Raw genomic sequence first — 27332 nt, forward strand, 5'->3', positions numbered from 1 at the left:
CAACTATTATCTGTCATCCATTGTATTTGATTTTGTTGATTGACAAGTGCTTATTATTTATAACAGAACAAAAAAAGAGTATTGAATTCTATGGCACAAACAAGAAAAGCATACATGATACATGTTTTTTTCCCCTCACAAACTCTTTATGTGACCGAAGATTAAACAGAAAGGTATTTAGCTCATTGTTATAAAAGAAAACTTATACATAAGGGATTAGACAGAATATAACCCATCCAATCATCCTTGTACTTGTTCCATTTACCAACTATAGTTTCTTCTGAGAGAGAAGTGGGAAAGAGGCAGGGGGACACAGTCCTCCACGTAGACACAGCTACTCCACCTGTGGAGTGTGCAACACAGGTATCCTTTCTCATGTTACACTTTCTCTATAGGCTAACCCTGGTAAACTTCCAGCAGTAATGGAAGAAGAGTTGATATTTTGAAGACCATAAAGTTGTTTTTAGTTTGCCACCAAGAGATTCTGGATATGAACAGAGTCACTCGGGAGGATTGAGGAAGGCATAAGAAAAACTCAGCAATCTATGACTCCTCTTGGCTTGGGCTACACACACACACACACACACACACACACACACACACACACCTCTTTCCTTACAATGCACTTGGCATCCTGGAATTCTGTCTTACCAGGAGCTACACAAACACCAAACCCATCCATTCAAACATGTCCTGAAATGCACGTGGGACAAAAGCAACTTGAACAAATTTGGGGTTCATGTGCAATAAAGTGAACATTTAGGGAAAATCCTCTGTCTTCTTATGTCTATAATTTTGAATTAATTTGATCAAGTTTAGATGTATGATGGAAAAAAGCCACATGTAATGAAGAAAAACTTACATAACCCAAGACCCAAGACTATTAGTCAAAAGAGAACCACCCAAATTACATGCCCTAGGAATTAACACACCCTCATTCCGGACTCCATGAAAAGGAACTGTGAACAGTAACCAGCAACCCTGGTCTCTAGTCTGCCTAGCTTGCTGCTTCCTGGTAGCATCTCCTGCACTGTTTCCAGCACTATCTGTTGAAATAAAGCTGCCGCCTTTCCACCTGTGTGCACTTTTTAAATAAGACGCAAGGAACTTGAAAACGCCCAGTGCAAATGCACGAATACCCACACACGCACATACACACACAAGCACCAAACTTGGTGACCCAGCAGGGAAGTAAGATTCTGATGTGACCCCATGACTACGGTAGCTGGCTGCACTAACCAGTTCAATCAGATCACCCCCAACACCTAGCCCATAACAAAATGGGGTGAACGATGATGAATGAACTCTCCTGGATGCTTCTACTAAGATAGAGACCACTAGGAAGTGGGAAAAGACTTCACAGCCAGTGCCTCCCCGAGTGGAGTTCAAAACAAACACAGCCAGTTAAATGGCATCGGTGGCCAAAGTGGTTAGGACATTGTGGATTTTCTCACCCTTTCCAATGCCATCTCTTCTCGCTGGAGTAGAGTCAGACTCTGCTGCTGCTGCTGCTTGAATCCACCTCCCTTCCCCCTTCATCTCTCCCTCCCTTCCTTCTCCCCCTCCCCCCTCTTTTTCTTTGTTCTGTATACGAGTCTGCATTACAGAATGTCACATTCTTAAAAGAAATAACCAATGTAGCAAGTGGTCTTAGACAATGAGTTTTCTAGATGAAAGAGAAGTCGGAAGTCTTTGTGAGCACAGATTAAACGAAACAGTCACAAGATACTATGGTATATTACCTAAAGTTATCCCATATTTTGAGTTGAGGGTGGTAAGGAGGATTCTTTTGCACTAATTTTGGGGGTTGGGAAGATAAGCCACCCCTCCAGTATGACTTCTTGCGAAGAGACCTTGTGCTTTCTTAACTCTTACCATCACAGCCCTGGGCACCTAGAACTGTGGAGAGCTTCAGTTTACCACAACCCTAGCCTCAAAGAATGATCATGAATATCTGAAATTGCACATAATCACACACACACACACACACACACACACACACACACACACCTACACTGTGCCTGTGCCCTCCAACAGGACCTGACCTTAGCCCACTATACCTACAGAGCTGGCCTCGTGCCATAGTTCTCCGTCTCACCAGGCTTCACCACAGTCTGGAACAGTACTTCCTTGTTCTTAAAGATTACCATATAGTGCGGCCCGTTCTTATTTTCTGATCACTTTGAAGTACTACATCATGAAATGTCTTTATCTTTTGACTGGCATCTCTTGGCCAACTTATGCTTCGCTATTAAAGAAAGAACAATATTTTCTTAAAATACTTTTCATCACCAGAAATACTTTTCTGGTTGGTTATTAGTCAGTAAACTAGCTTCTATTTAATAATGCCAACTTTTTTTTTCTTTTTCATTTGTTTCTTTTACCCTTTGGAGATAAAGTCTCACTATTTAGTCTAGCCAGGCCTTGAGCTTACTGCAATCTTTATGGTTAATTAAGCTTTATGAGTGCCGGGATTATAGATATACACCACCATCCTCAGCTCACGTTGGCAATTTTGGGGAAAAAATTAGAAGGCTTGAAAAAGGAGGGAGGAAAATAGTGATAGTCACTCACCTGCTTCAGTAAACATCCCTGCTTGATGATAGCACCCCTGAATTCTTCTCTCAGAATCACATCCTCATCACTGGAATTCTCTTCACAGAAGAATCCACTGTCCGGCTGTTGGGAAACCACACAGCAGGTTCTTACGGGTCTCAAGAATAATGCCATACCGATGTCTGTACCCGCTCCTGCCAGACACTTTCCCTCCATGCTGCTGAGTGTGCCATGACATGAAGGTTACTTCAAGGTTACTCTGGGTTTGCTATCTAAGCATCCCCCATTTTCCTGCCCCTGGATCCTGCTCCTTTTGTGTCTCTATCCCAGGATGATCTGGTCAATATCCTTTGATTTTCTATGATTCTCCAGGCTATGTCCTAAGTCTGTCTCAGTCTTCTTCTGGAGACATAGTTCTCACTTCTCATGGGACTTCAAGCCACATGTTTGAAATCACACTGGCAACACCTGATAAAACGCTCTCCGCTGTGACTTGTCACCCAGCTCCATCTCTAGCCCTGAGAGAACCAAGGGTGTGTGCGTCACCTCAGCCCCTGCGGTCAGGATAGTTGGAGATTTTCTGAGCAAAAAGAGAGTATCAAACCTCACAGAGGAGTAGCAGCTGCGGAGAGCTAATTTAGTATCCTTAATCTTTGTAGCCTTAATAAATGGCAATAAAAGATAGACCAAGGGTCTGAAGCATGAAAAGTACTGATTGTGGACCTCCCGCAGAAGTGAAATGAAACACTCTCTGGGCTGTTCACCTCGCTTGTGTAAGGAGGGTGGCTCTTCACATAGCTTTCCGAACTTCTACATTCTGATTCAAAATAGAAACAAAACTGTCAAAAATCCCCCTAGAAATCCACAGTTGCTGACATGGCCATGTGATGGCAACTTAGGCTCTTGTTACATAAGATGAGGTTTCGCAATCTCGGTAGGCATGACATAGGAGGCATGCAAGGCCATGGGGGAAACGCATGCAGAAGCACGGTGCCTGTTTGATTGTATACACAGACAGACAGCTCATCACATCTGTGATTTCATGGGCAGCCCTGTGAGAAGGACATCATACCAGGGCTGGCACTGTTACCTTGCCACTGCCGTGCTCCCTTTGTCAAGGACAACATATGCCACGTAGCTGCACACACACACCTTCCTAAAGGAATGATTGCTTAAATCAGAACAAAAGGCGCAAGATTTCAAAAGTGCCTTCAGAGACAACTACTCAAGTAAACAATCGCTTCCTTCCAGCCCAGTCACTTGAAGAAGGTAGCATTGAGGGAGCAGCTGCTAGGTCTAGAAAGTGCCAGTGTAATAGAAGCTTTATAGAACTGTGCTTCCGTAGCTTATAGCATTTGACTAAAAAATATATATATATGTGTGTGTGTGTGTGTGTTGATGTGAGTTTGACTATGTATGAGCATGTGCCTGCTTTCAAGTGGGTATGGAGGTCAAAGGACAACTTGCAAGAGTTAGAGTTGGTTCTCCCTTCTACCATGTAAGTTCTGGGGATTGAACTCAGGACAAGCACCTGCATCCAGGGAGCATCCCAGCAGCTTGTTATTAACTTTTTGACTCTGGCTGGCTTCTTCTGCAGCCTTCTCACCCATCAGTTCTGCTTTGGACCAAACATTCTGCTTGCATAGGTGGCGCTAAGCTGATATTCATAGAAAATCTATCCTGATCCTATGTCAGGAAAGTCAAGCAGGAAGTTTTTCATGCTTACAAAGTAGTAGAAAGCATCCGGGTTGTCCAGGAAGGGGTTCTCAGCTATTCCATCTGCTGCATTTTTAGACAAATCCCCAGCAGGCTGCAGGTACCCTTCACTGAGCAGTGATGCAGAAATCATGAGGCCTTCCTGGCGATTCCGGACCAACTTGTTAGAAACTAGCCAGTCAATGACCTCACTACCTGGATGAGGACATCAGAGGGGAAGTTAACTCTTTCCCAAGCCACCAGCCACTGAAAGCCAAGCACACATTTGCTCCGGTGCTCACAGGTGTTCCTCTTGTCTCAACTTCCCTGCTACTCCAAGAAGCAAAAAGAAAATTAATGAGACAGATACTTGGAAACAAAATGAATTGTGTAAAAGTTAAAGTACACACACACACACACACACACATGTACACACACATACACACATGTACACACAAACACACACATCCTACTTTTAAAAGAAACACAATTTAAAAGATCATTTTCACTAAGTTACAGATTTACTGAGCTTGTACAAAACAGTAGATGGGCAGTGGGCAGGTTCCCTAGTGAAAACGCAAGCATTAAAGTTAGAGAATTCTGCTGTAAGTCAGTACTGTGGTACAATGAATGACTGGATCCAAACAAAAAAGGATCTATAGAGAAAGTAACTGGGCCAAGAACTAAAATATGAGATTTGCAAGCATAGGAAATAGGGTCTGAGGCTCTGGCACAGGCAAGGATGCAGCAATATGGACAAGCTTGCGAGCACACTGCAGCCCCTGGCAGCAGAGATGGAGCTGGTGAGAAGAGGTCAAGAGGAAGCAGGAGTAGAAGGAAGATATGGGGCAGTGAGGAAAGACTGGTGACACTTTAAGAAATCCATCAAACCCCAGCATGGTGGAGCAAGCTTTTAATCCTAGCACTCGGGAGGCAGAGATACACAGAACTCTGTGAGTTTGAGGCCAGCCTGGTCTACAAAGTGAGTTCTAGGATAGCCAGGGCTGCTACACAGAGAAACCAGGAAGAAAGAGAGAGAGAGAGAGAGAGAGAGAGAGAGAGAGAGAGAGAGAGAGAGGGGAGGGAGGGAGGGAGGGAGGGAGGGAGGGAGGGAATCTGCCAAAGTGCCAAAGGGACACTTCAAATTTTTAATTATCAAATAACATAATAAAATATGTGTCCTAAATTAAAATTTGATTACACTACTTGTGTTTATTGCTGTACATTTTAAAGAATCTGGCATAGACCTTGAGCAGTCATTTTATTTAACTTTTACCTCAAGAGAAAATTACAGGGAATGGAATGAAGAGAACCTATCAGTTGAGTTACGAGCAAGCTACAAGTGAAACTTTGTATTTATAAAGGGCGTTCTTTTCAAGTTCAGCTGTGACAACCAACTTAGTAACCCTCTAGTCCTGGGACACTGGCGCATTGGGTACAGGACTCCTGAAAGAGCCATGTGTCCCTTTCAGAGACCGAGCCCTCCATGACTTTCACACATGAAGTTTTTTCCCCACTTTTCTTGCTCTGTGAAGACAAGCATTTCAGCTTTCAGCACTCACAGCTCTACAGGAGACAGCAGGAACGAACCCCACTGGGGTTTCAGTAACCTGCAGCTTCAGTTGCATGTCCAATTGCTGGACCTTCATTTTGTATGTTCTCACACTTGAGTCTGTGCTGAAGTCTGAAAGACCTCCGGCAGGTGATAGCGTGTGATAGTCAAGGTACACCATTGCATGTGGGCATTGACCGCTTCCTAGTTTCTGCCCACTTTGGGAGCGCACGTCATTTTACCTGTGAAGCAGTGATTAAAAACCTTCTTGTCCTTCTCCAGATTATGTTCCTTTATTCCTTTGTCAGTGTCTTTCATAGAGAGATACAAAGCCCTGCACAGAGACAAAAGCAGAGGTGAGTAAGGAGAATTTAGAAGGGTGAACCGCCTCAGGGATACCTCCAGTGTAAAGCATTTAGCAGATGCACTTAATATCTCTTCAGTTCAATACTCTCTTTGCTGATTTAATCCTGCTCTTAAGATGGAGAGTGACCCTGCTATGTGCCAAAGGTTAAGAGTTCCCAAGGTCAATTTTGCAGGAACAAAGATCTTTAAAGCCCCTGCAATAGTTTGAATCTGGCATGTCCTGCAGATACCAATGCTTTAAAGTCTTATGACCCAGCAACTTCATAGATAAAACAACCACTCTGTTGTCCTCTCTCTCTTTTCTTCATCCTCTCTCTCTCCTCTTCCTCTTATTCCTTCCCTCTCCTCTTTCTTCCCTCTCTCTATTCTCCCCTTCATTCTTTCTCAGGCATTTTTGTCCTCTCTCTTTCTCACCTCTATCTCTATTCTCCTCTCCCCATATACCACACACCTTTCTCCTCAGCTCCTAGGCGTTAGAGGGGCTGTCATCAAAGATGGCCAAAGGAAGCTTTGAAACAGGATTTCTCAGATCACAGAGGAAAGGAAACTCAAAAGGTGGCGAATGGCAAACTCAGAAAATTACCCCAAGTCAATGGTTTCTGGCAGACGAATGGACCTCCTTGTGGATTTTCTTGCGAACTTCTGGCCTCCTTCAATGCATTTGATGGCTTTCTTTATATCCCGAACCCAAGCATCTCTCTCCTCCAGGTAGGCTGCCTGGAAGAAGTGATCCTGCTGCTTGGTTGTAGTGATCTTAAACACAAACTGAAAATCAAAAGAGATCCCATTAGAAACGACCCCTTCCAAGGCCCCTTAAGACACATAGCAGTTGATACAAACAATTTGTCTCAAAGAGAGAGTCCAGCGCCGTACTAAGATGTGGATGTTGACAAGAGGAGACACTTGTTCAGAAGGCACTACTAAAATGTAAGTAGACTTCAAAGTCAGCATGTGACACAGACAGAGAGGCCCATAAGCTGAGCCTCAAGGATGGAGCAGGGAGGAGAGGGCCAGGAGGCAGAATCTGAAAAGGCCATCCAAGGTCAGCAGGTGACACAAGTGTCATCGTGGCTAGGGATTTGCACTCACCATCCTTTTGCCGAAGTCCTGACAGGGGCTAGTGAGAGTGCTTCCTTTCAGAGGGATCATTCCCTTGGGGCTGTTGTCACTTTTCTTATTATAAAACTCAATTCCATCTTCTAAGAGCACAACCCACATGGGCTTCCAGGAGCTAAAGACGCTTCCCTGTAATGACGAAAAAGAGCTAAGAAGCTGGGTAGACACGATGATTTGTATCTGTATTTTCCAATTAACAGAACAGATCCCTATCTTCTTGAAGTTCACTTTAAACATGTTTTGTGATAACCTCTGTTGACTCACCATAAATTTTCTCAAAGTGATGACTTCTTGGGACACCATTGCATTTCCTACCTTGCTGCTTGCATGAGCTGGTCGTATTCTCTATGTGCCCTTTTCAAGTTCGGCCTCTCTTTGACCTTCCTTCCCTTCTCCATCCTCAAGGCCTCATGGGAAAGACTTTCCAAACCACACTTTGTGGCCTTGATTTGAAGGTCACCTCCCACTTTTCTCACTGACTGTCCTTTGCATCCTAAAACTTTGTTGTATGCTTCATTTCAGAGCCAGTCTGGGTTATCTTTCTGCTACTGTGAAAAAAAAATTAAAAATAAATAATAAAAAAAAAAAAAACTGCCCAGAGCAACCTGCTCAGGAAAGGGTTTCTTTCCACTCGCGATTTACAATCCATCATGGAGAAAAGTCAAGACAGGGGCTCAAGGCAGAAGCCTAGAGACAGGAATTGAATCAGAGACCAAGGAGGAATGCCGCCTGTTGGCTGGCTGTCCCGGGCATGTTCTGCTGCTTCCTTTCCTATGTTCTCCCGTTCTAGACTGAGTTCTTCTGTATGAATGACCCAGAGGCCAGTCTGATGTAGGCAGCTGCTCAGCTGAGAGCAACTCTCCTCAGATATGTCTAGGTTTGTGTCAAGTTAAAATCTAACCAGCGCCTTTATTAAAGTTAAAATGCCACAGTGTGGTTATCTTTCCGTGGCAGAAATCTGCATTAGCGGGTCCTTTCTTTTGTTCATGTTACTGAGCACATAGCTCACATTCATTAAAATAATGACAAAGAAGACTTGTTTTCTAAGTTCCCAAATGCTGGTATCTAATACTCTTTACTGAGAAACATGGTTGGTCCTTCTCATGGTCTGCTTTGTCACCTAGAGCACCTTCCTCTGTTCTTTACCAAAAAAACCACACTCTTACCCTACAGCTATTTGTAGGAACTGTCAGCAAGTTTTTCTGTTTTATTTTTAAATTCGTGTGTGCGTATGCATGTGTGTGTGTGTGTGTGTGCATATGAAGTGTCATAGCATATGTGTGGTGGTCAGAGGACAACTTGTGGGGAGTAGTTAGCTCAAAAACAAAAATAAAAACCTTTTTAACAAAAATATTTATGACTGCTTTTCGTCCCCTCTCCACAAGACAGGCAGATAAATTCTTAACAGAAAGGTTTGTGAGGTGGTGCAGCCGATGAAGGCTCTTGCTACCCAGCCTGACGACCACAATTCAAGCATGTGGGAGAAGGAAGGAACTAGCCAATACTGCCTGGTTGGGCTTAAGGCACACTCTGTAGGAATGAAGGGTTTGGCTGGTACTGGAAATCTGACCAAGAACCCACCGTTGGGAAATCATAGGCTCCACGACTGAGCCTACTAATGTTGTTCTGCCAAATATCAAACTGCCTCTAGATGTGTCTCTCTTCCTGTAGATCAGTCTCTCAGACCTGAGCAGGGGGCTTTTTGTGCAGTGGACAGTACTTAATAAGAAAGACAGAGCTGGTTAAAGTGCAGAGAACACATGTCAGTGAGTGCTCAGCCACAAATGGAACATCTGTATCATACCCTCCCCCCAAAGCTCGGGGACCACAGTAGAAAAAAGGGTGAAAAGATGACAAGAACCTGAGGTCAGAGAGGACCAGAGGCAAACACTGCCCTCTGAACGTTACAGGGACCCTAAATTCAGGAACTCAACAGTGGTGGTTGCAGGCAGAAGATCTTCAAGCGATAAAGCCAGTCGCCATTCTAACCTACAGAGGGAAGAGTTCACAAGCCTCCGCCTCCGACTGAGGAGCTAGAGACACTGTGACTTCTCTGGAAGGGACAGTCAGCTTTCATTAAAGGTGTGGGCCCTGGTGAGTGAGCCACACTCTGGTGGATGGCTCCACACCTGGGAAGAAAGGGGTAGCACAAATTAGAGTTAATGGATAACAAAAAGAAAGAAAGAAAGAAAGAAAGAAAGAAAGAAAGAAAGAAAGAAAGAAAGAAAGAAAGAAAGAAAGAAAGGGACAGAAAGCTCTGAAGAACAGGCAAGGATGTAGATGTAGATCTGGTAGGCGTTAAGGGGAGGAGTAGGGAGGAATATAATGAATACATAGTTTATGAAATGGCCAAAGGGTTAGTAAAATTATGTTTTCAAATTCACCATTGTGCTAGATCAAGGAAGCCCTTTCTGGCCTCTGTGCTTAGACAGTTTAGAAAGGAAGGGGTAACTTCTCGGCCTATCCCCTTTGACTCACAGTGGCCCGCTGTTTTAACTACCACAGATAGAATTATCAACCATTTCCCAGCAGATCCTGCTGTGCATCTTGAAACACAAAGACCCCATAAAAGGATCTAGTTGTCAACAGGGAAACTACTTATGCAAAGAAGATAAATGTGGATAGGACTGTCATTTTGCTTGTTCAGATGCTTCCTTTATTCTTGTCCTAAAATAAATTTTTTCTGCTGAAACGCACAATCATTTTCAGCCCCAGAAGTAAGACAGGCCAGGCTAACAATGATTAGCCTTTTCCAAAAATAAAAACTATTTGACAATACACGAAATAAGTTTAATTAAATTCTTTCTGGTTTACAACTTCAATTATTTTAATTTACAATCCATATACCTTCAAAACTATTAAGTAAAAGAAGTCAAATGTTTTAAAAGGATAACAGCATTAAATGGGTATATCATTCAAGAAGACATCCAAAATCCTACAGAAAAAAAAAAAAAGATCAGCATCATTCTTCATCAGGGGAACAGAGATTCAGACCACAGTGAGATGGTGTTGTGTGTTCAGTAGAACACCCACCATTAAAAAGTGTGAGGAGAGCCTCACTGGGCAGGGAGGTGGAAAAGCTGGAATGCACACATGGTGTCCATAGACAAATACCTGGCAGTGTGTGAGAAAGCTAATGTGGGGCCTTTAGGACACAGAGGAGGCAGATCCTTTGTATGAAAGAGCTTATTGCTACTGCAAGCCATACTGCTCCTCCTAGTGGAATGGTGAGTTACAGTGAGACTTAGGGTCACTTCTCTGTCCTTTGTGCAACTGCTGCAAGTCACCAGTTTGTCACTCAGACAGCCTAATAGAGCACCTACTAGTGTTGATGCCTATATATTTCCCTTTCTGTCTTTAATCTTCTGTTTACCCAAAGAATGAACCTGATGTAGAAGTACTTGTCCTAGTACATTTGCCCAGTTAACAGAAATGGACACTAGAACCCTGGTCTCTTAACTCCTTATTAATGCTTTTTCTCTTCCCTTCAGATGTGATCTTCATTTGGGTTCTTGAGTGATTTTAAGTAATTCCAGAATCTGGATCAGTTTCTCAACTTAGTGATAAATAGGTAGGTAGGGAAGTAGGCAGATAGATAGATGGATAAATGATAGATGGATGGATGGATAGATAGATAGATAGATAGATAGATAGATAGATAGATAGATAGATAGATAGATAGAATAGGATAGACAGACAGAGAGACAGACAAACTGACAGGATGCTTCCAAAATGATGTCTGGGACCACCATTGCGCCAGACTTTTTTATTTTTTCAGGTTTTGGAAAACATATATTTTGAGAATGGAACCCAAAACTAATAGGAATTCAGTTGTGTTCCATACACACCTTATATACACAGCTAAACAGTAATTTAATATTTTAGTCACTTTGCACATAACACAGAGTCCTTCACAATAGGTAGGTTTTAGGTTATGAGTCATATTTGGAGTTCCCAGTGAGTAATCGGTCATCCTCATAGCACCTGATATAATGTATCTTAGTGCATACATAACACAAAAAAGTTATAAAGGATGAGATGTGATTATATTTAAAATGAATTTTTGTTTATTTTTTAAACACTTATAAAAACTGGAAATGAATTGAAGGTGCATGATATTGACAATACACCCTCATTGAGTTCAAGGTTAATGTCCTTAGTATGTACTCACTTATGTTAAAATTCACTAGAGTTAGGGAAAGACTTATGCACACACTCGAGTTTTTTAAACAGAGACTAATAAGAGCAATTGATTTTCAAAACAATTACCTAGAGCCCAATAAACAGCATGTACATTAATAGCAAGCCAAGGAAAAAGACTGAAATTGGGTAAGATAATCTATTCTAGTAAGACTTTTTTTTTTAGGTTTTGTAAAATATATTGAAGAGTTGGGTTATGAAGCCAGAAGAGTTTTGAGTCGCCACCCTTGCCGTAGGCTGTAGAGATAACACAGACCCTAAGGTAAAGAGGGGTATCTTCTTCTTAAATGTGCAGAGAGTATTTCTAAACCACATCTTGCTAAACAAACTAAAGACATAAATATAACATCTCTAAGACAGCATGTCTGTAGGTGACTGAAGGCCCTGAGCTGGTCTAGCTCACACCCAATACTTGCTAAAAATACCACTTAAGCACATTTATTTTTAAGCCTCTGGAAAATGGAGATACGAATATCTACTACATCTTAGTGATTGTTTGGCTATTTAATAAAATTACCCATATACGTGGCTGGACAAGCTATCTGACATCTAGAAACCACTGCTTAAATTCTGCCAAGTCTGCTGCACAATTTACAAGAGCCAGGTCAAAGAACCAGCCTAGATGACCATCATCAGCTGAATGAATAAAGACACATACAAAGTTTTACAATGGTGCAACCAAAAATGAAACTGTGACATCTGCAAAAAAGTGGATATAGCTGGAAAGTATTGTGTCAAGTGAAGTAGGCTAGACACAAAAAGTATCATGTGGCACCTAGATTTCAAGCTATATGTGTGTGTGTACATATGTGTCTGTGTGTGTGTGTACAAATGTGTATATGTCTATCTATACTTGTGTGTATTTCTCTCTGTCTCTGTGTGTATGTGTATATGTCTATCTGTCTGTGTGTGCCTATGTGTCTGTGTGTATGTGTGTGTCTGTGTGTATGTCTATATGTGTGTGAATTTCTCTCTGTGTCTCTGTCTCTGTAGATGTATGTGTGTATATACGTATCTGTGTATATGTCTGTCTGTGTGTGCCACTGTATGTGTGTGTCTGTGTGTGTCTTTGTGTATGTGTGTGTACTTCTCTCTCTATATATGTGTCCATGTGTGTATACATCTGTATGTATATTGTCTGTGTGTGCATGTGTGTGTGTGTGTGCATGTGTGTGTGTGTGATGAAATTAGAGAACAGACCATGAGAGGGAGGAAGAGATTGCATGGAAAATAAGAGAGTATAAGGTAAGCAGAAGAGTGAGCAGCTGGCAAGGGAGGGGAACCAGCAGGAGGGTGTGAGAGGGCATGGGGGAGGTGATGGTGGAGGAAATGAGTAAGGGCAAAGTGGAATGACTCATGTGTAGGGATGTCACTCATATGCCATTACTCTGCTAGACTTCAAAAAATCTATTTAGCCGGGAGGCGGTGGCTCATGCCTTTATTCCCAACACTCGGGAGACAGATGCAGGCAGATCTCTGTGAGTTCGAGAACAGCCTGGTCTACAAGAGCTAGTTCCAGGACAGGCTCCAAAGCGACAGAGAAACCCTGTCTCGAAAAACCAAAAGCTAAAATAAAAAATCTATTTAAAAATACCTGAGTATCAAGTGTTCATTAGTGTTGGGGTATGGAATACTAGATGAATAAGCTTAAATCAACAAAATAATGCAAATAGAAAGAAAAGAAACGTTTCAGGGCTGAAGAGATGGAGCAGTGGTTAAGAGCACTTGTCACTCTTCCAGCCTGTTGTTGTTGTTGATTTTACATACCAACCACAGTGTCCCCTTCCTCCCCTCCTCCTGTTTCCCCCACCCCTACCCCATTCACTCCTCAGAGAGGGTAAGGCCTCCCATGGGGAGTCAACTAAGCCTGGCATATCAACAAGGCAGGACCAAGTTCCTCCCCACTGCATCAAGGCAGAAAAAGGTATCCCACCAATGGGCTCCAAAAAGCCAGTTCATGTACCAGGGCTAGATCCTGGTCCTACTGCCAGGGGTCCCACAAACACATCAAGCCACACAACTGTCACCCATGCAGAAGGCCTAGTTCAGTTCCATGTAGGCTCCTCAGCTGTCAGTCTGGTGTCCGTGAGGTCTTACAAGCTCAGGTCAGCTGACTCTGTGGGTTTCACCGTCATGATCTTGTCCCCCTCCTCCCTCTTTTTGATTGGCCTCTGGGATTTCAGCCCAGAGCTTGACTGTGGATCTCTGCATCTGCTTCCATCAGTTACAGGATGACAGTTCTATGATCACAGTTAGGGTAGTCATCAATCTGATTACAGATGGCTGTTTCAGGTCCCTTCTCCGCTATTCCTTAGGGTCTTAGCTGAGGTCATCCTTGTGACCCTAGCACCAGACTTCTCCCTAACCCCATAATGGCTCCCTCTGTCAAGATGTCTCTTTCATTGCTATCCCTCTTCATCCCTCCCACAACACAAACATCCTGTTCCCTGATGTTCTTACCCCATCCCCTCCCCTCTTCTTCTGACCTGTCACCAGACTAACCCAGATCTTTTCTATCTCCCCTTCCTAGGGTGAATCATGCATTTACCTCTTAGGGTCCCACTTATTACCTAGCTTCTCTGGAACTGTGGACTGTAGTCTGGTTATTCTTTATTTTATTAGATGTTTAAAAAGCCTTCAACAAAATCCAATAACCCTTCATGATAAAGATCTTGGAGAGAGCAAGGATATAAGGAACATACCTAAACATATGTCGGCAATATACAGCAAGCCAACAACCAACATCAAACTGAATGGAGAGAAACTCAAAACGATTCCACTAAAATTAAAAACAAGACAAGGATATCCATTCTATACATATCTATTAAATATAGTACTTGAGAGTCTAGCTAGAGCAATAAGACAACAAAAAGAGATCAAGGGGATACAAATTGGAAAGACGTCAAATTTTCACTATTTGCAGATGATATGATGGTATACACAAGTGACCCCAAAAATTTTACCAGGGGATTCCTACAGCTGATAAACACCTCTTCAGTAATGTGGCAGGATACAAGATTAACTCAAAAAAAATTATCAGTACTCCTCGTATATACAAAAGATAAAAGGGCTGAGAAAAAATCAGAGAAACATTACCCTTTACAATAGCCACAAAAATATAAAGTATCTTGATGTAAATCCAGCCAAACAAGTGAAAGACCTGTCTGACAAGAAGAAAGAAATCGAAGACAATATCAGAAAATAGAAAAATCTTCTATGCTCTTGGATAGGTAGGATTAAGGTAATAAAAATGGCAGTCCTACCAAAAGCAATCTACAGATTCAATGCAATGCCATCAAAATCCCAGCACAATCACAGACATTGAAAGAACAATACTCAACTTCAAAGGGAAAACAGAAGTCTTTCTGAACACGGCTGAGTGAATATGTTGTTGCTTCAAAAACACATCAAATGATGAACCATCACAAAATTTGTCTCGAATCCTAGGGACATAACTTTAAATTTCATGTCCAATTAGCAGCGATTAACCATAGAACAATGGGATTTGAAAACTACATTAAAACGGATTGCATTAAGTATTTTAGGAAATATAATTAAGTAGAAAAAATAATAGGACAAAATATTAAAAAAAAAAACACTTTTAAAAAAGAAAACAAGCTCTGTCATTAAGTCCTAGGTCCTGTCATACCTTTGAAAGATGATTAAGTTCTTAAAATATCCTTTGCTAAATGTGCAGAGAATAATTCCAACTCACATTCTGCTAGGCAAACTTAACATGAAAATTTAAAGGGCTAATTGTAGGCTTGGTCGGGAATTAGGTTCCTACAGTTACATTCATCAGCCAATCCAGAAATGTCTCTCGGGGGCGGGGAGGGAGGACAGAGTGCTCAGAATGAAAATAAAGTCATGTTGGTCATGGTGGAACCTGATGGTCATCCCATCTGAAGCAGGAAGCTGGCAATTTTGAGGGCAGACTAAACTTCCTAGTGACGTCCTGTCACTAAAATTGTTCTAGTCCTTTAAAAGTAAGTAAACAGAGAGGCTGGAGAAGTGGTGATTACGTGTGGTCACCTGGAACTATCTTTTCTGACTTTGGTCCTACTTATGTTCCATGTATCATATTTGTTTCTGCTCCAGGCATATTTCAGGAACCTTCACACCAGCTCAAGCATACCGTCCCCTACATCAGTCAAAACTGAGATCTAAAAACAGAGAGGAATTGTAACTAATGGAGCAGGAAAGAATACAGAACACTTTGTACACAGATTCCCCCTCCCTAGGGCTATCAGACAGTGGACATCCCACTATTAGGATTTCCTCAAACATCAGATACTGGGGGCAGAGGGAAGGCTGGTGCTCCTGTGCCAGCTCAAAGACAAACTTGCCACCCTAGAAGAGATTTTGCACAGTTCTAACAACTTACCAGCTCATCTTCCAGGACTCCTGGAGCTCAGATAATAATGGACAGTGATGGGCAGGGTCAGCAATGATGCTTTATTGTGTATACTTTCCTATTTCTACTGAAACCTCATGTCAATGCGTGAAAACACAGTGGCCTGTTTCTCTTCCCAGTGTGCCACATTGAATGTATCACTTGGCTCTGCTTTTCCTAAGTATAGACTAATTGTGCAAATTCTATGCCTCTTGGGTGTCTTGGGGACCAATGTCTCATTCAGGGACCAGGACAGCTACAAATCAACTGGAATTGGTTCACAAGAGGATTCCCTGGTGGCACTATCTCTGCAGGAAAATTGGTGGAGAAATTGAATAGTTTTAGACCAAGGCAAAACAGAAAAGTATTTTGCTCAAATGTATTTAGTTTAATTTAGGGATTATTTATTGTTGGTAGTGGTAGTGGTTGCTTTGGGTTTTAGATTTAGTTTTGTTCCTTGAGATAGCTCAGGCTAGCCTCAAACTCACTGTGTAGCTGAGGGTGACCTTGAACCTATCATTGTCCTTTCTCCATCCCCACCTACATTGCTCAGGCTAACCTGGAACCTGTGGCAATACTCCTGCCTCAGCCTCTTGAGTACTAGGATGAGATACTACACTCAGCTTCTAGATTACTTGGAAGTTACAGTGGGTTAAAGTTTCAGAAAACATTTTTATTTGCACCAATCAGAGGAAAACATTAAATTTGTCAGCTCTCTGGCAAGAAAAATATTGAATATTAATTGATATATTGATAAAATATAAGGCACAAATCAGAAACTCAATTACATGTTTCAGATACCTTTCTACCCTGATGTCTACACATTTTTTTTCCGGTAGCACTGCTAGACCATAAAAATTCTAATACCAGGTTACCATGACAACCCCAGATCCTCTTCCTTAATGCAAAAGAAATAGTAACTGCTACTAAGTTGTGTTACGTGATCATATAAGGACTGCCTTAGCTAAGCCTTCTTCCCCTTTTTTGAATACTTTAAATGTTACTGCCTGACTGAACCCAGATTCTCTGGTCTCTTTTAACTCTATATGTTTAAGTCCATTTTAAGTCTCTTGTAAATCTACTATGATTGCATTTCTTCCATGAGGAAAGTTCAGTCCAGGAATGATGAGACATCTCTTACGTTTTAGACATGACCTGCATACCGAGAGTATAGAACTGAACACGATGGAGTCTCCATTCTCAGACACTTCAGAATGTAACAGAAGGGAGTGTGACCTCATGTTCAGTACGTCCAGCTGCACTGACAGAAGCCGGGACTGGATGCTCGGTGCTGAGGGACGCAGACTCTTGTGTTTAGAGTCCTCCCAGATACTTCCTGAAATGAAGACCTCTTCTAACTTCCCCTTTCCTTCAAACTTCTCGATTTACATGTCCATGCAGAGCTCAAATTCAAAGAATTCTGTGATGACCAAAACTACACAAGAAGTGTGCATCATTCAAAACTACACAAGAAGTGTGCGTCATTACACTACTCCCCCATACCTATGGGGCATTTTGTTTTACGTGAGGTTATATTAAATCAACCTTTCATTTCTGGTGCATTCTAAATCATATCATCCACATTGCGACTTGTACAACTTCTAGGAGACTTGTTTTACATGTATATAAACTTTTTCGAAGCAAGGGGACAAGCCTATCCAGCGTTATAGTCTTCTGTGAATAAATTCTCTCAGACTGTACTTTCCCTGTACTGTAATTTAAACAAGCTGGACAGAAAGGCAGTGATCTTAATAGCCTGATTTCCTGAATTTTAGATATGCGCTCATATTTCACCTTTGTCCTCTCCAGGTTCTGAGACCTTCAGCAAACTGTTCATTTTTTTTTTTTCTGAGCATCAGTGCCTAGTTCTCCTTACAAACATTAGAGGATATAATTCACTCAAATGAGGTTAGCACACTGTGAGCTTGTGGTCGGACCTGAGACACGGCCACAAGGTATACAGACAGGTCAGAGCCCAATTTTGTAAGCAATACAATATGAATAATTCTGGCCCCGGGGTTCCATCTATCAGAGAAAGAGATTCTTTGAAAAATAAGGTCACTGCCGTCTGAACCCGTGAGGATCACAGGGAAACTGGTTGCAGTGGTTACAAACAGCACTGGGCAATGCCGATGCTGTATGTACTGCGTGGATCCTCATCAGCTGTGCCAAGTTTTATCTTGGGGACCTAAGCAAGACCTTCTGCCTCTCTGTCCCTCAGCATCCACATCTGCGAGAATGGATAACTATATCCATTCCCAAGGGTTATCCTCGGAATGGTCTGTAAATGAATGCACCAAGTGCTTAGAGCTGCCCCTAAGGTGGTGAGCACACATGTTAACTACCGCCAGAAGGGAAGGCAAACTTTTAGGGATCATTTCATGCTGTTCAGAAGACAGCGTGACTGCAGGAACAAATTCTGGGATGAAAATCCAGTCTGTTCTGTGCTCTCATTAGCCCAGACTTGCCCGCTTCTGGTTCAAGTGCTTAGCTACTTATTCTTTAACAATATCAAACATATAATATACTTTGATCAACACCCCTTCCGCCGTCAGCCTCTCTTAACTCCCTGTTACCCCCACCAAACTCCTTTTTCCCAACACTAGCTCAACACTGGTCTCAACAATATCGACCTTGCCCTGAACTCAACAATATATATGTATACCTTACACCAGGCTCAACAATATACACCTTCTACCATAGGTCTCTGGAAGCCCACCCCCAGAACCCTGTCCTGATTTCTTGGGTTGTCTATCAACCTCTCAAGACATTCCAATCTTAAGCTACTGCTTGAGTCTGTTCTTCAGTACCTAGAGAGTGCTGGGTTGTTCTCATGGAAACTAGCTTTTAGCCATGAGAGACATAGCATGAAGGAATTCTCTCTCATTTTAAAGCTATAGTCATAAGAACATAATTCATAAGTAATCAAAAATAATCCAACTATTTATTTCTCAAAAATGAATCTCCTAATCAGAAAGAAAGAGAGCTGAATTGCTAAACCCAGTGTTATTTGCAATACACCTGTGCCTTTCAAAGCGCTCTGGGGACATGAGATGGGGGCTTTGCTATTAGGCGAGCCTGGGTTCGAACCCCACGTTATCCTCTCCCAGCTGTTTGACCACGAGCAAGTCACCTGCTTGCTGTGGGCTTTTAAGACTGAAGAAAGATCCACTTGGTCTAACTGTATCTACAGGGCCACAGATGCTCCTTAAAATAACCACAAGTGACAAACTCCGAGGCAAGGAGGGCAATTTAGAATGGAAGGGTTGAAAAATGGCAGTCGCATTCTCTTCCCCCCTTCTTAACCATACTCTCTGTTTAAGGATCTCGGCCAGGAAGCAAAAGAGGAAACACGCATTGTGAAATGTGGCCAGTTATCTCTAACAGAGGCCAAAAGAGAAACATGCACCCATGAGATGGCTCAGGAGGAAATGTGCTTGATGCCAAGCCTGGTGACTCGGGTCTAATCTCAGGAACCACATGGTGGAGGAGAAAAACGACCCGGGCAAGCTGTCCACCGAGCTCAATACACACACACCCTGGCGCATGCTGCACACAGGCAGAGAGAGAGAGAGAGAGAGAGAGAGAGAGAGAGAGAGAGAGAGAGAGAGAGAGAGAGAGAGAGAGAGAGAGAGAAAGAGGGGGGGAAGAGAAGAAAGAAAGAGGGGGAGCAAAGAAGGGACACATCACAGTTTATACCATTGACCGTCAACTCCAAGACTTGATAAAATTCCCACATGGGAATTTTCCAATGCTGTATTTTTCAAACCAAACTATTCTAACTCAAAAATAATTATTTCATAAGGCATAGGAGAAAGCCATGTTTAATTCCTACCCTGGAATCTTTAACTGAATAGAAGAGAGAAGCAAAGAGGAGGAAATCACTTCCATTATTATTATTTGTCAAGCTTTCATCTGAGCAGCCACACCCATGACTCCTAAAGTCCTCACAGAAGGAGATCCTCATGGTTCTTTCCTCAGGATTGTTTTGGAGCCATCACACATCTCACAAGTTGTAGAGAATTGTACTTGCTTGTGTCCATCTTCAATTATGTGGTACCTACTGTGGGCTGGGCTCCTTGATATGTAGATAGATGATAGATAGATAGATAGATAGATAGATAGATAGATAGATAGATAGATAGATAGATAGATAGATAGAAGGTGGTACAGTACATAGGTCAATACATACATACATACATATACATATATAGATGATCGATAGATTTTAACCCACATAGTCTATAACCGAAAGAAACATAAAATATAAAGAAGTTAGAAATTTTGATGCCTAATTAGGAAATCTAGTTTTAGGTTGACATCTACAACTGACAGACTATTTCTGAAACAAATAGTTCTATAAGATGCCAAATTAGAGGATCAGGGGTATATCTCAGTGGTAAAGGACTTTTGTCTAACCAGACGTGAGGCCCTGGGTTTGAAGTCCAACACTGAAAGAAATTTCAAACAAAAGTAGAGTGCCGACATTTTAGAAAAATCTTTGTATATTACAAAAAAAGTGTCTAAGTGTCCCTGAGGCAACGCAAAACAGCATGGAAAGATGCCTATTAGACTGAATATAATGCAAGCTTAAGTGTAATATTTGTGTCTATTTTCACAAAAATTATGGGAGACATACTTGTGGAAATATCAGTGTGAGGTTTCACTATATTCTCTTCTACTTAGCGGTAAAAATCGGGAAGAATTACTGTGACTGATTAGAAACTATTGAATCCAGGTGTGTCACAGTCCTAAACCTACCACCCCCACTTTCAAGGGAAATGGCCTCACGTATTGCAGATTGAATCATCGATATTTTTGTGGTATAGTGACTATAAAGTCTAAGCACGCACACTTTATAACGTCAGTTTTGTCATTTCGTATTAAAACAAGGCCTGGCCAGCAAAGTGACTCAGCGGGCAAAGGTGCGTACCAGCAAGTAGAGCGACCTGAGTCAGACTCCCAGAACCCACACGGGGTGGGGAGGGAGCAGAACTGACTCCTGCAAGTCGTCCTCTGACCTTTGTACACACACCACGGAAGATGTGAACCCGCGCAGACGCACAGACACCGAGAAACACACACACACAAAGTGAGATGATACTCAGTGTGATCAGGGAAGAGGTCAGTCAACCACAGTTCCTTTCAGTTCTCAGAGAGGGACGGCATGGGTGCCAGTTACCAATAACCTACACCCAGTTTTACTTACATATTCTTTTTAGAAAGGGTGTTTCAAAGTTCAGCTAGCCTAAGAGAAGACACTGAAGGCCCATGTATTCTCCAGCCCCAACTCGTAACTCTCGCCATCATAACAGATACACTGTGACCACCAATGGAGATTATCTTTGCTTCTGGAAAACCCTAGGGTGCTAAATAGAGAACTCACTGCCCAAAGTAAGAGAGGGGATTTCTCCTGACTCTGTCACGCCCACAAGCCTGGGCATCTTAGTCTCCTCACTGTTCCTTTCTAGCCCAAAGTAAAAATGCAACCAGATCATAATGTGTACCCTTCAGTGCCCTTAGACGAAAGAGAAATAAATGCAACTCTAAGGTAAAGTTACATTTATTTACTGTAATTAAATAAATTTAATTAATCAATAATTAAATTTAATTAGTGAATAACCGCAGCTGGATGCAGTTGTGGGTGTGGTTGTTCATTCCTGGAATCCCAACATCTGGAAGGCCAAGTCAGGATTCTTGCACCAGTCCAGAGTCAGCCTTAAAAACACATTAAGAGTGTAGAGTAAGACCCAATCTCAAAAACTGATTAACCAGCCAATTAATAAATTTAATTGGCTTTAAAGGAAAATAAGAGTCACAGTGCCTGCTTATTTGGCTAGGAAATTACTAATGGATTTAGTCAGAAGTCAACATTTCTGAGCGGCTGAACCCACTTGGCGTCATGTGAGTGTGTCTATATGCTCAGAGTACTGCCCACAGGATGCCTGCAGCCCCTACGTGTGAATGCGCCGTGCAAGAAACTTTCACAACTCAAAGCACACACAGCAGCAGAAGAAAGACAAGGAGCATTAACAAGATTCAATATCCCACGACACAAAACAGTCTTCAGTATTCGCACGCCTCCATTTGTGTTCTTTAAGGCGATATACATCTATCAGGTTGGCGATCTATTCTACAAATTCACTCAGGTTGTAAGAAATTGCAGCCCACACCCACCATCACCACATCCAACCACGCTCACACCCTTGAAACGGAAACACGAGGTCTTTCGTGCAGTAAGTCCGAGAAGGCCCAGGAACTTAGCTATGTTCTGTCAGTTTATCGCACCTACCCCCACCCAACCCACCCCTAACCCTTCCACCACCCTGCAGTGTAAATAAGAACTAAGCAGTCGGTCCTATGGCTAACTTCTCTTACAGAAGAATTTGAGGCTTTTTTTTTTTTTTTAAACCAAAAGGCAAAGTGTTTCAAATCATGAAAAAGTTTGCCGTCTGGATTTTTACATTCCACACCTGCCGTCTGGAATTCTCAGGCTTGGAGGGGCAAATGTTCTGAAGTCTGAGCTAAGTTACTTATAAGAATATATATATCGTGGGACGTGTGGAGACTGCCCCACTCCAACACACCGGCAGTATGATGCATTACTCTCTCATTCCAGCTCAATCAATCCAACATGGAACATCCCCACAAGGGACGGGCACTGTATGAAGCCAGCGCCAATCCTCGGCAAGCCCCTCTCTAGGTCCATCCACCCCTGTAAGTACTTTGCTACTTACCTTCTTCACCAGGTAGCCCTCCCTGATCCGCTTTGGTTCCATGCCTGACAGACAGACGCGCCGGACCACTCTTCAGACGTGTTCACCGAGGAGCTCTGTCTCCTCTTGAGAGCCGAAGTGCTTGTGGGCTGTCCTTTTTCAGGGAGGTCTCTTTCGAAATTTCTCTGCTGCTGATGACTACGTGATGACATCCTTTTCCCCTCGGTGGGGTGACAAGTCAGAAAAAGGAACTCGACCGCTGAACAACCCATGCTTTCCTAATGCTGGAAATGAAGTAGTACAACTGATTTAAATATTTACCAGATGTAAATTTGTATTATCATTTGTAAAATTCTTCTCCTAAAAATAAAAAAAAAAATGCTAAGAGATGAACAAGAACACTTTAATGGTTGACACTGCCCTGCTTGGGAATCATTCTTGAGGTTTTAAAAGTCCTTAATAAAAATCCCAGGGAGCTGTCTCCATCCCCACATTTCCATGTGCACCAGCCCAGCCAGGTGAGTGCTCAACCCCTCCCCTGTCCCCACACTCTTAAGAGGCCCAGGTGTAAAGAAAAATGAAAGCATGAAGCTTGCAGGTAAATGGAGAGAAATGAAAAACGTTATACTAAAGTAACCCAGTCCCAGAAAGACAGGTGCCACATGGCCTCTCTTGTTTTTAAATCCTAGCTCCAGATCTTTAGACGTGAAAATGTGACCTGAAGTAACCATAGAAGCCAGGAAAGTCGAATGGGATCATGGGAGGAAGGGGGACAATGCACTCTAGAGATGGGCTTAATAGGATACAGGTGTTGTGTGCAGGAAAAGGGGGTGGGGGAGGGGCTTTAACTGAGGAGATAAGAGGAGGGGTAATACAGAGGGAGAGAGAAGAAGGAAGGACAAATAACACACTGAGGATCTTTGGAAAGTCTTATGGAAAGCATTGTTTTATATGTTTATTTAAAAGTAGATATATGGAGTGTGTATGGCACTTACATTTTGGGGATAACCAACAACTGTCTAATTGGATTTAAGGTTCACTTTAAGAGGAGGAACTCAGACTTGGTACTGTAAACGTAGCCAACTGCCCCTAGCTGGAGAGATCTTAGATCCAGGAGAACCTAATGCTACCTTTTTTTCTAAGTCAAAATAGTATGGTTTCTAGATGTCCACTTGATATTTAGACGCTAAGTGTAGCTCTTGACTCTCATCAAATATGCTTCTCTTTTGCAGCAGAGTGAGATCATTCCAGAAATTCACAACTGGTCAAATGCAGAGAACGACCTACCATGCGGTTCCTGTCCCCAGCTGATACATCTACAACTCAACGTCTACCCTGAAAGCTTAGGGGACATTATGGAAGAGGACTAGAAAGATTATAACAACCAAAAGACCAGGATGCTTACTGCTAGATAGTATCTTCTAGACAGGACAGTGAAGCTGTAACCATAAAATCTCAACCGTATGGTTGATTAAATATGACCTGTATAATGAATGACACCACTTGATAGACCAACATGGGGGGGGGGGGAAATCTCACGAGATCATACCCCTAGATGAAGAGCTACAATCAATGGTTGCTGGGAGATGGAGAGTCAGTTTTCTCCAGGGATAAGCCCTCAGAGATTATCCAATCCCAAGTGCTCAGACCTAAACAGTTATATACAAAAGCAACACCAAACATACTAAAGCAACCCCATAAGATTTTATGGATTTTTTTGTATTGGGGTTGTTTCTGAAGAGTAACAATAATAATATAAAGGAAGGCATTGTTAAGTGGAGAGGGTTGAAAAATATGAGAGAAATTGGAAGGGGAGAAAAAGGAGTAGAAATTATATAAATAGTATTCATATAGAAAATATTCTAAAAATAAAAATTTAAATAAAAAAAACTGCCAGGAAGTTCAGAAGCATCTGGCTAGCGTAACAAAAATACCTCCTCTTAAGTGTTTGCCTGTTTCTACGCCAGACACTGTAGCGGATGTTGTTCAGCGGGACCCATTTAATTTACTCCCTTGAGAAATCCATGGGGAAAGCATAGTGTTTTCCCTTAGAAATAAGGAAACTCAGAGTCAAGAAGAGGAGTGGTTGTCTCAAGTGACACAGCAGATAAAAGCAAAGCCAGAAGGGAGGGCACCTGCCTCGGGGTTCTCCCAGTGGACTGAGGGCAGGCTGGCATTACTCCACCCCAGCTTTTACTGGAAAAGTGCCTTTAACAGTGTGTCTCAAACTTATTTGACTGAAGAACTCTTTTTGAGCAAGCCTTAATAAAACTTTGCTGTAGAACAAATTAAAGAAAGAATTCTAACAACCTAGTACCCCAGGATACAATGTATTTGGAAGCAGGGTTACCATAGATACAAAAGGGTTAGGGAATATGATGCCCTCCTTGTAAAGAGGGGCACCAAATGCAATATAACTGTTCCTTTAAGGAAAAGAGGCACACAGAAAGGAAACTCCATTGTGATTACAGAGGCAGAACTCGAGTCATGAGTTTAGAATCCAAGGGATGCCAAGGAACCAGCTAGAAGACATAAGCAAGGCTGTCTTTCAGAAAACATGGCATTACAGGCATGTAGAAGTATGGGATAAAATATCTCCGTGTTTTAAGCTACCCACTTGGAGACACTTGATTATAGCTGCTCCGAAAAATATAATGTAGTTTTAAAAAACTAATATTTTACAGAATAAATTTTCATATGACAATGGGACAGTTACTTAGTCACTCACCCTCAGATTTAACATCTATTCTACAGGGATCATAATACCTGTCTGATGAGGCCATTCTGAATATTAAATAAGATAATAGATGTTAGTGATTAGGACATTGTGTACAGTACAGTGGAGGTCTGTTAATGATAGTTATTCATTACCTTCAGACAAGTTACCATCGTCCTGAGACCAGTCCTTCTCTATAGTAAATTTAACAGAGATTTTATATAATCCTTTGGGGTGGTTTCTAAGGGATTAAAATCTTTATTCCACTAGATTAGTCCTGATCTCTCAGCTACAATCAACAGGCACCAACCTTGACTATTCTAGGTGTGAAGAAGTTGTGTCTTCAAAGACAGATGAACTGGTCCGAGCTGTAGTGGTGTGGATGAGTTGGGACATTACAAGTACAGAGAACCTAAGGACACCTCATCTTGGGCTGGCTTTCACTCCTAATATAGTGACACTTTGTCTGGAGCTAGCTTTCACGAGACACCTCAGCTTGGGCTAGCTTTTACTTCCTGTATAGCCATGCTGCTGCCCACCTCCGTGTGGGTGCTAATATCCTGTGACTAATAGACACAAACCTTCTGGAACTTACTATTTCCAACCAACCCCAAAGTTAAAAATGTCATCAGGGAGCATCTGAGACCCATAAGAAAGATTCCCCATCTTGCTCTGCCCTGCCTCTCTGATGTCTCCACAAATGTATTTTTGTGGGATTTTTTTAATTTTTTTATTGATTTTATTGAGCTATACATTTTTCTCTGCTCCCCTTCTACCCTCCCACAAAGTCCCCATGCTCCCAATTTACTCAGGAGATCTTTTCTTTTTCTACTTCTTATGTAGATTAGATCCATGTATGTCTCTCTTAGGGTCCTCATTGTTGTCTAGGTTCTCTGGAACTGTGAATTGTAGACTGGTTTTCTTTGCTTTATGTCTAAAAGCCTCTTATGAGTGAGTAAATGTGATATTTGTCTTTCTGGGTCTGCGTTACCTCACTCATTATGATGTTTTCTAGATCCTTCCATTTGCCTGCAAATTTCAAGATGTCATTTTTTTCTGCTATGTAGTACTCCATTGTGTAAATGTACCACATTTTCCTTATCCATTCTTCAGTTGAGGGGCATTTGGTTTGTTTCCAGGTTCTGACTATGACAAACAATGCTGCTATGAACATAGTTGAGCACATGTCCTTATGGTATAATTGAACATCCTTTGGGTATATACCCAAAGGTGGGGTTGCTGGGTCTTGAGGAAGGTTGTTTCCTAATTTTCTGAGAAATCGCCATACTGATATCCAAAGGGGCTGGACCACTTTGCACTACCATCAGCAATGCAGGAGTGTTGCCTTTATCCCAAATCCTTTCCAACATAAGTTGTGAGTGCTTTTGATCTTGGCCATTCTTACAGGTGTAAGATGGAATCTCAGAGTTGTTTTGATTTGAATTTCTCTGATGGCTAAGGATGTTGAACATTTTCTTAAGTGCCTTTCATCCATTTTAGATTCCTCTGTTGAGAGTTCTCTGTTTAGGTCTGTATTCCATTTTTTTATTGGATTATTTGTTCTTTTGATGAATTTCTTGAGTTCTTTCTATATTTTGGAGACCAGACCTCTGTCTGATGTGGGGTTAGTGAAGATCTTTTCCCATTCTGTAGGCTGTCATTTTGTCTTGTTGACCGTGTTTTTTGCTTTACAGAAGCTTTTCAGTTTCAGGAGGTCCCATTTATTAATTGTTTCTCTCGGTGTCTGTGCTGCTGGGATTATATTTAGGAAGTGGTCTCCTGTGCCAGAGTTCAAGTGTACTTCTCACTTTCTCTTCTATAAGGTTAAATGTGGCTGACTTCTGCTGAGGTTTTTGATCCATTTGGACTTAGTTTTGTGCATGGTGATAGATACGGGTCTATTTTCATTCTTCTACTTGTGGATATCCAGTTATGGCAGCACCATTTGTTGAATATGCTTTCTTTTTCCCAGTTTATATTTTTTGCTTCTTTGTCAAAAATTAGGTGACCATAGGTGTGTGG

The 27332-nt window shown here is 42.0% G+C and overlaps 1 protein-coding gene across 2 annotated transcripts in view; it reads right to left on the bottom strand.

Annotated features, from left to right (window-relative positions):
- The window catches only part of Plek (pleckstrin), a 42203-nt gene extending 19329 nt beyond the window's left edge, over positions 1-22874 (bottom strand). For both annotated transcript variants that reach the window (XM_050141267.1, XM_050141268.1), the window contains exons 1-6: positions 22616-22874; positions 7259-7414; positions 6753-6934; positions 6046-6137; positions 4283-4467; positions 2575-2679 (exon numbers count right to left, since the gene is read on the bottom strand). In XM_050141267.1, the coding sequence (XP_049997224.1) occupies positions 2575-2679; positions 4283-4467; positions 6046-6137; positions 6753-6934; positions 7259-7414; positions 22616-22657 (762 nt within the window). In that variant the 5' untranslated portion in view covers positions 22658-22874. The remainder of the gene's footprint in view (positions 1-2574; positions 2680-4282; positions 4468-6045; positions 6138-6752; positions 6935-7258; positions 7415-22615) is intronic.
- Between the last annotated feature and the right edge of the window lie 4458 nt (positions 22875-27332).

The sequence above is a fragment of the Alexandromys fortis genome, unplaced genomic scaffold, assembly GCF_014885135.2.
Source record: "Alexandromys fortis isolate MF-2015 unplaced genomic scaffold, M_Fortis_MF-2015_v1.1 scaffold_7, whole genome shotgun sequence".
NCBI classification, from domain to species: Eukaryota; Metazoa; Chordata; class Mammalia; order Rodentia; family Cricetidae; genus Alexandromys; species Alexandromys fortis.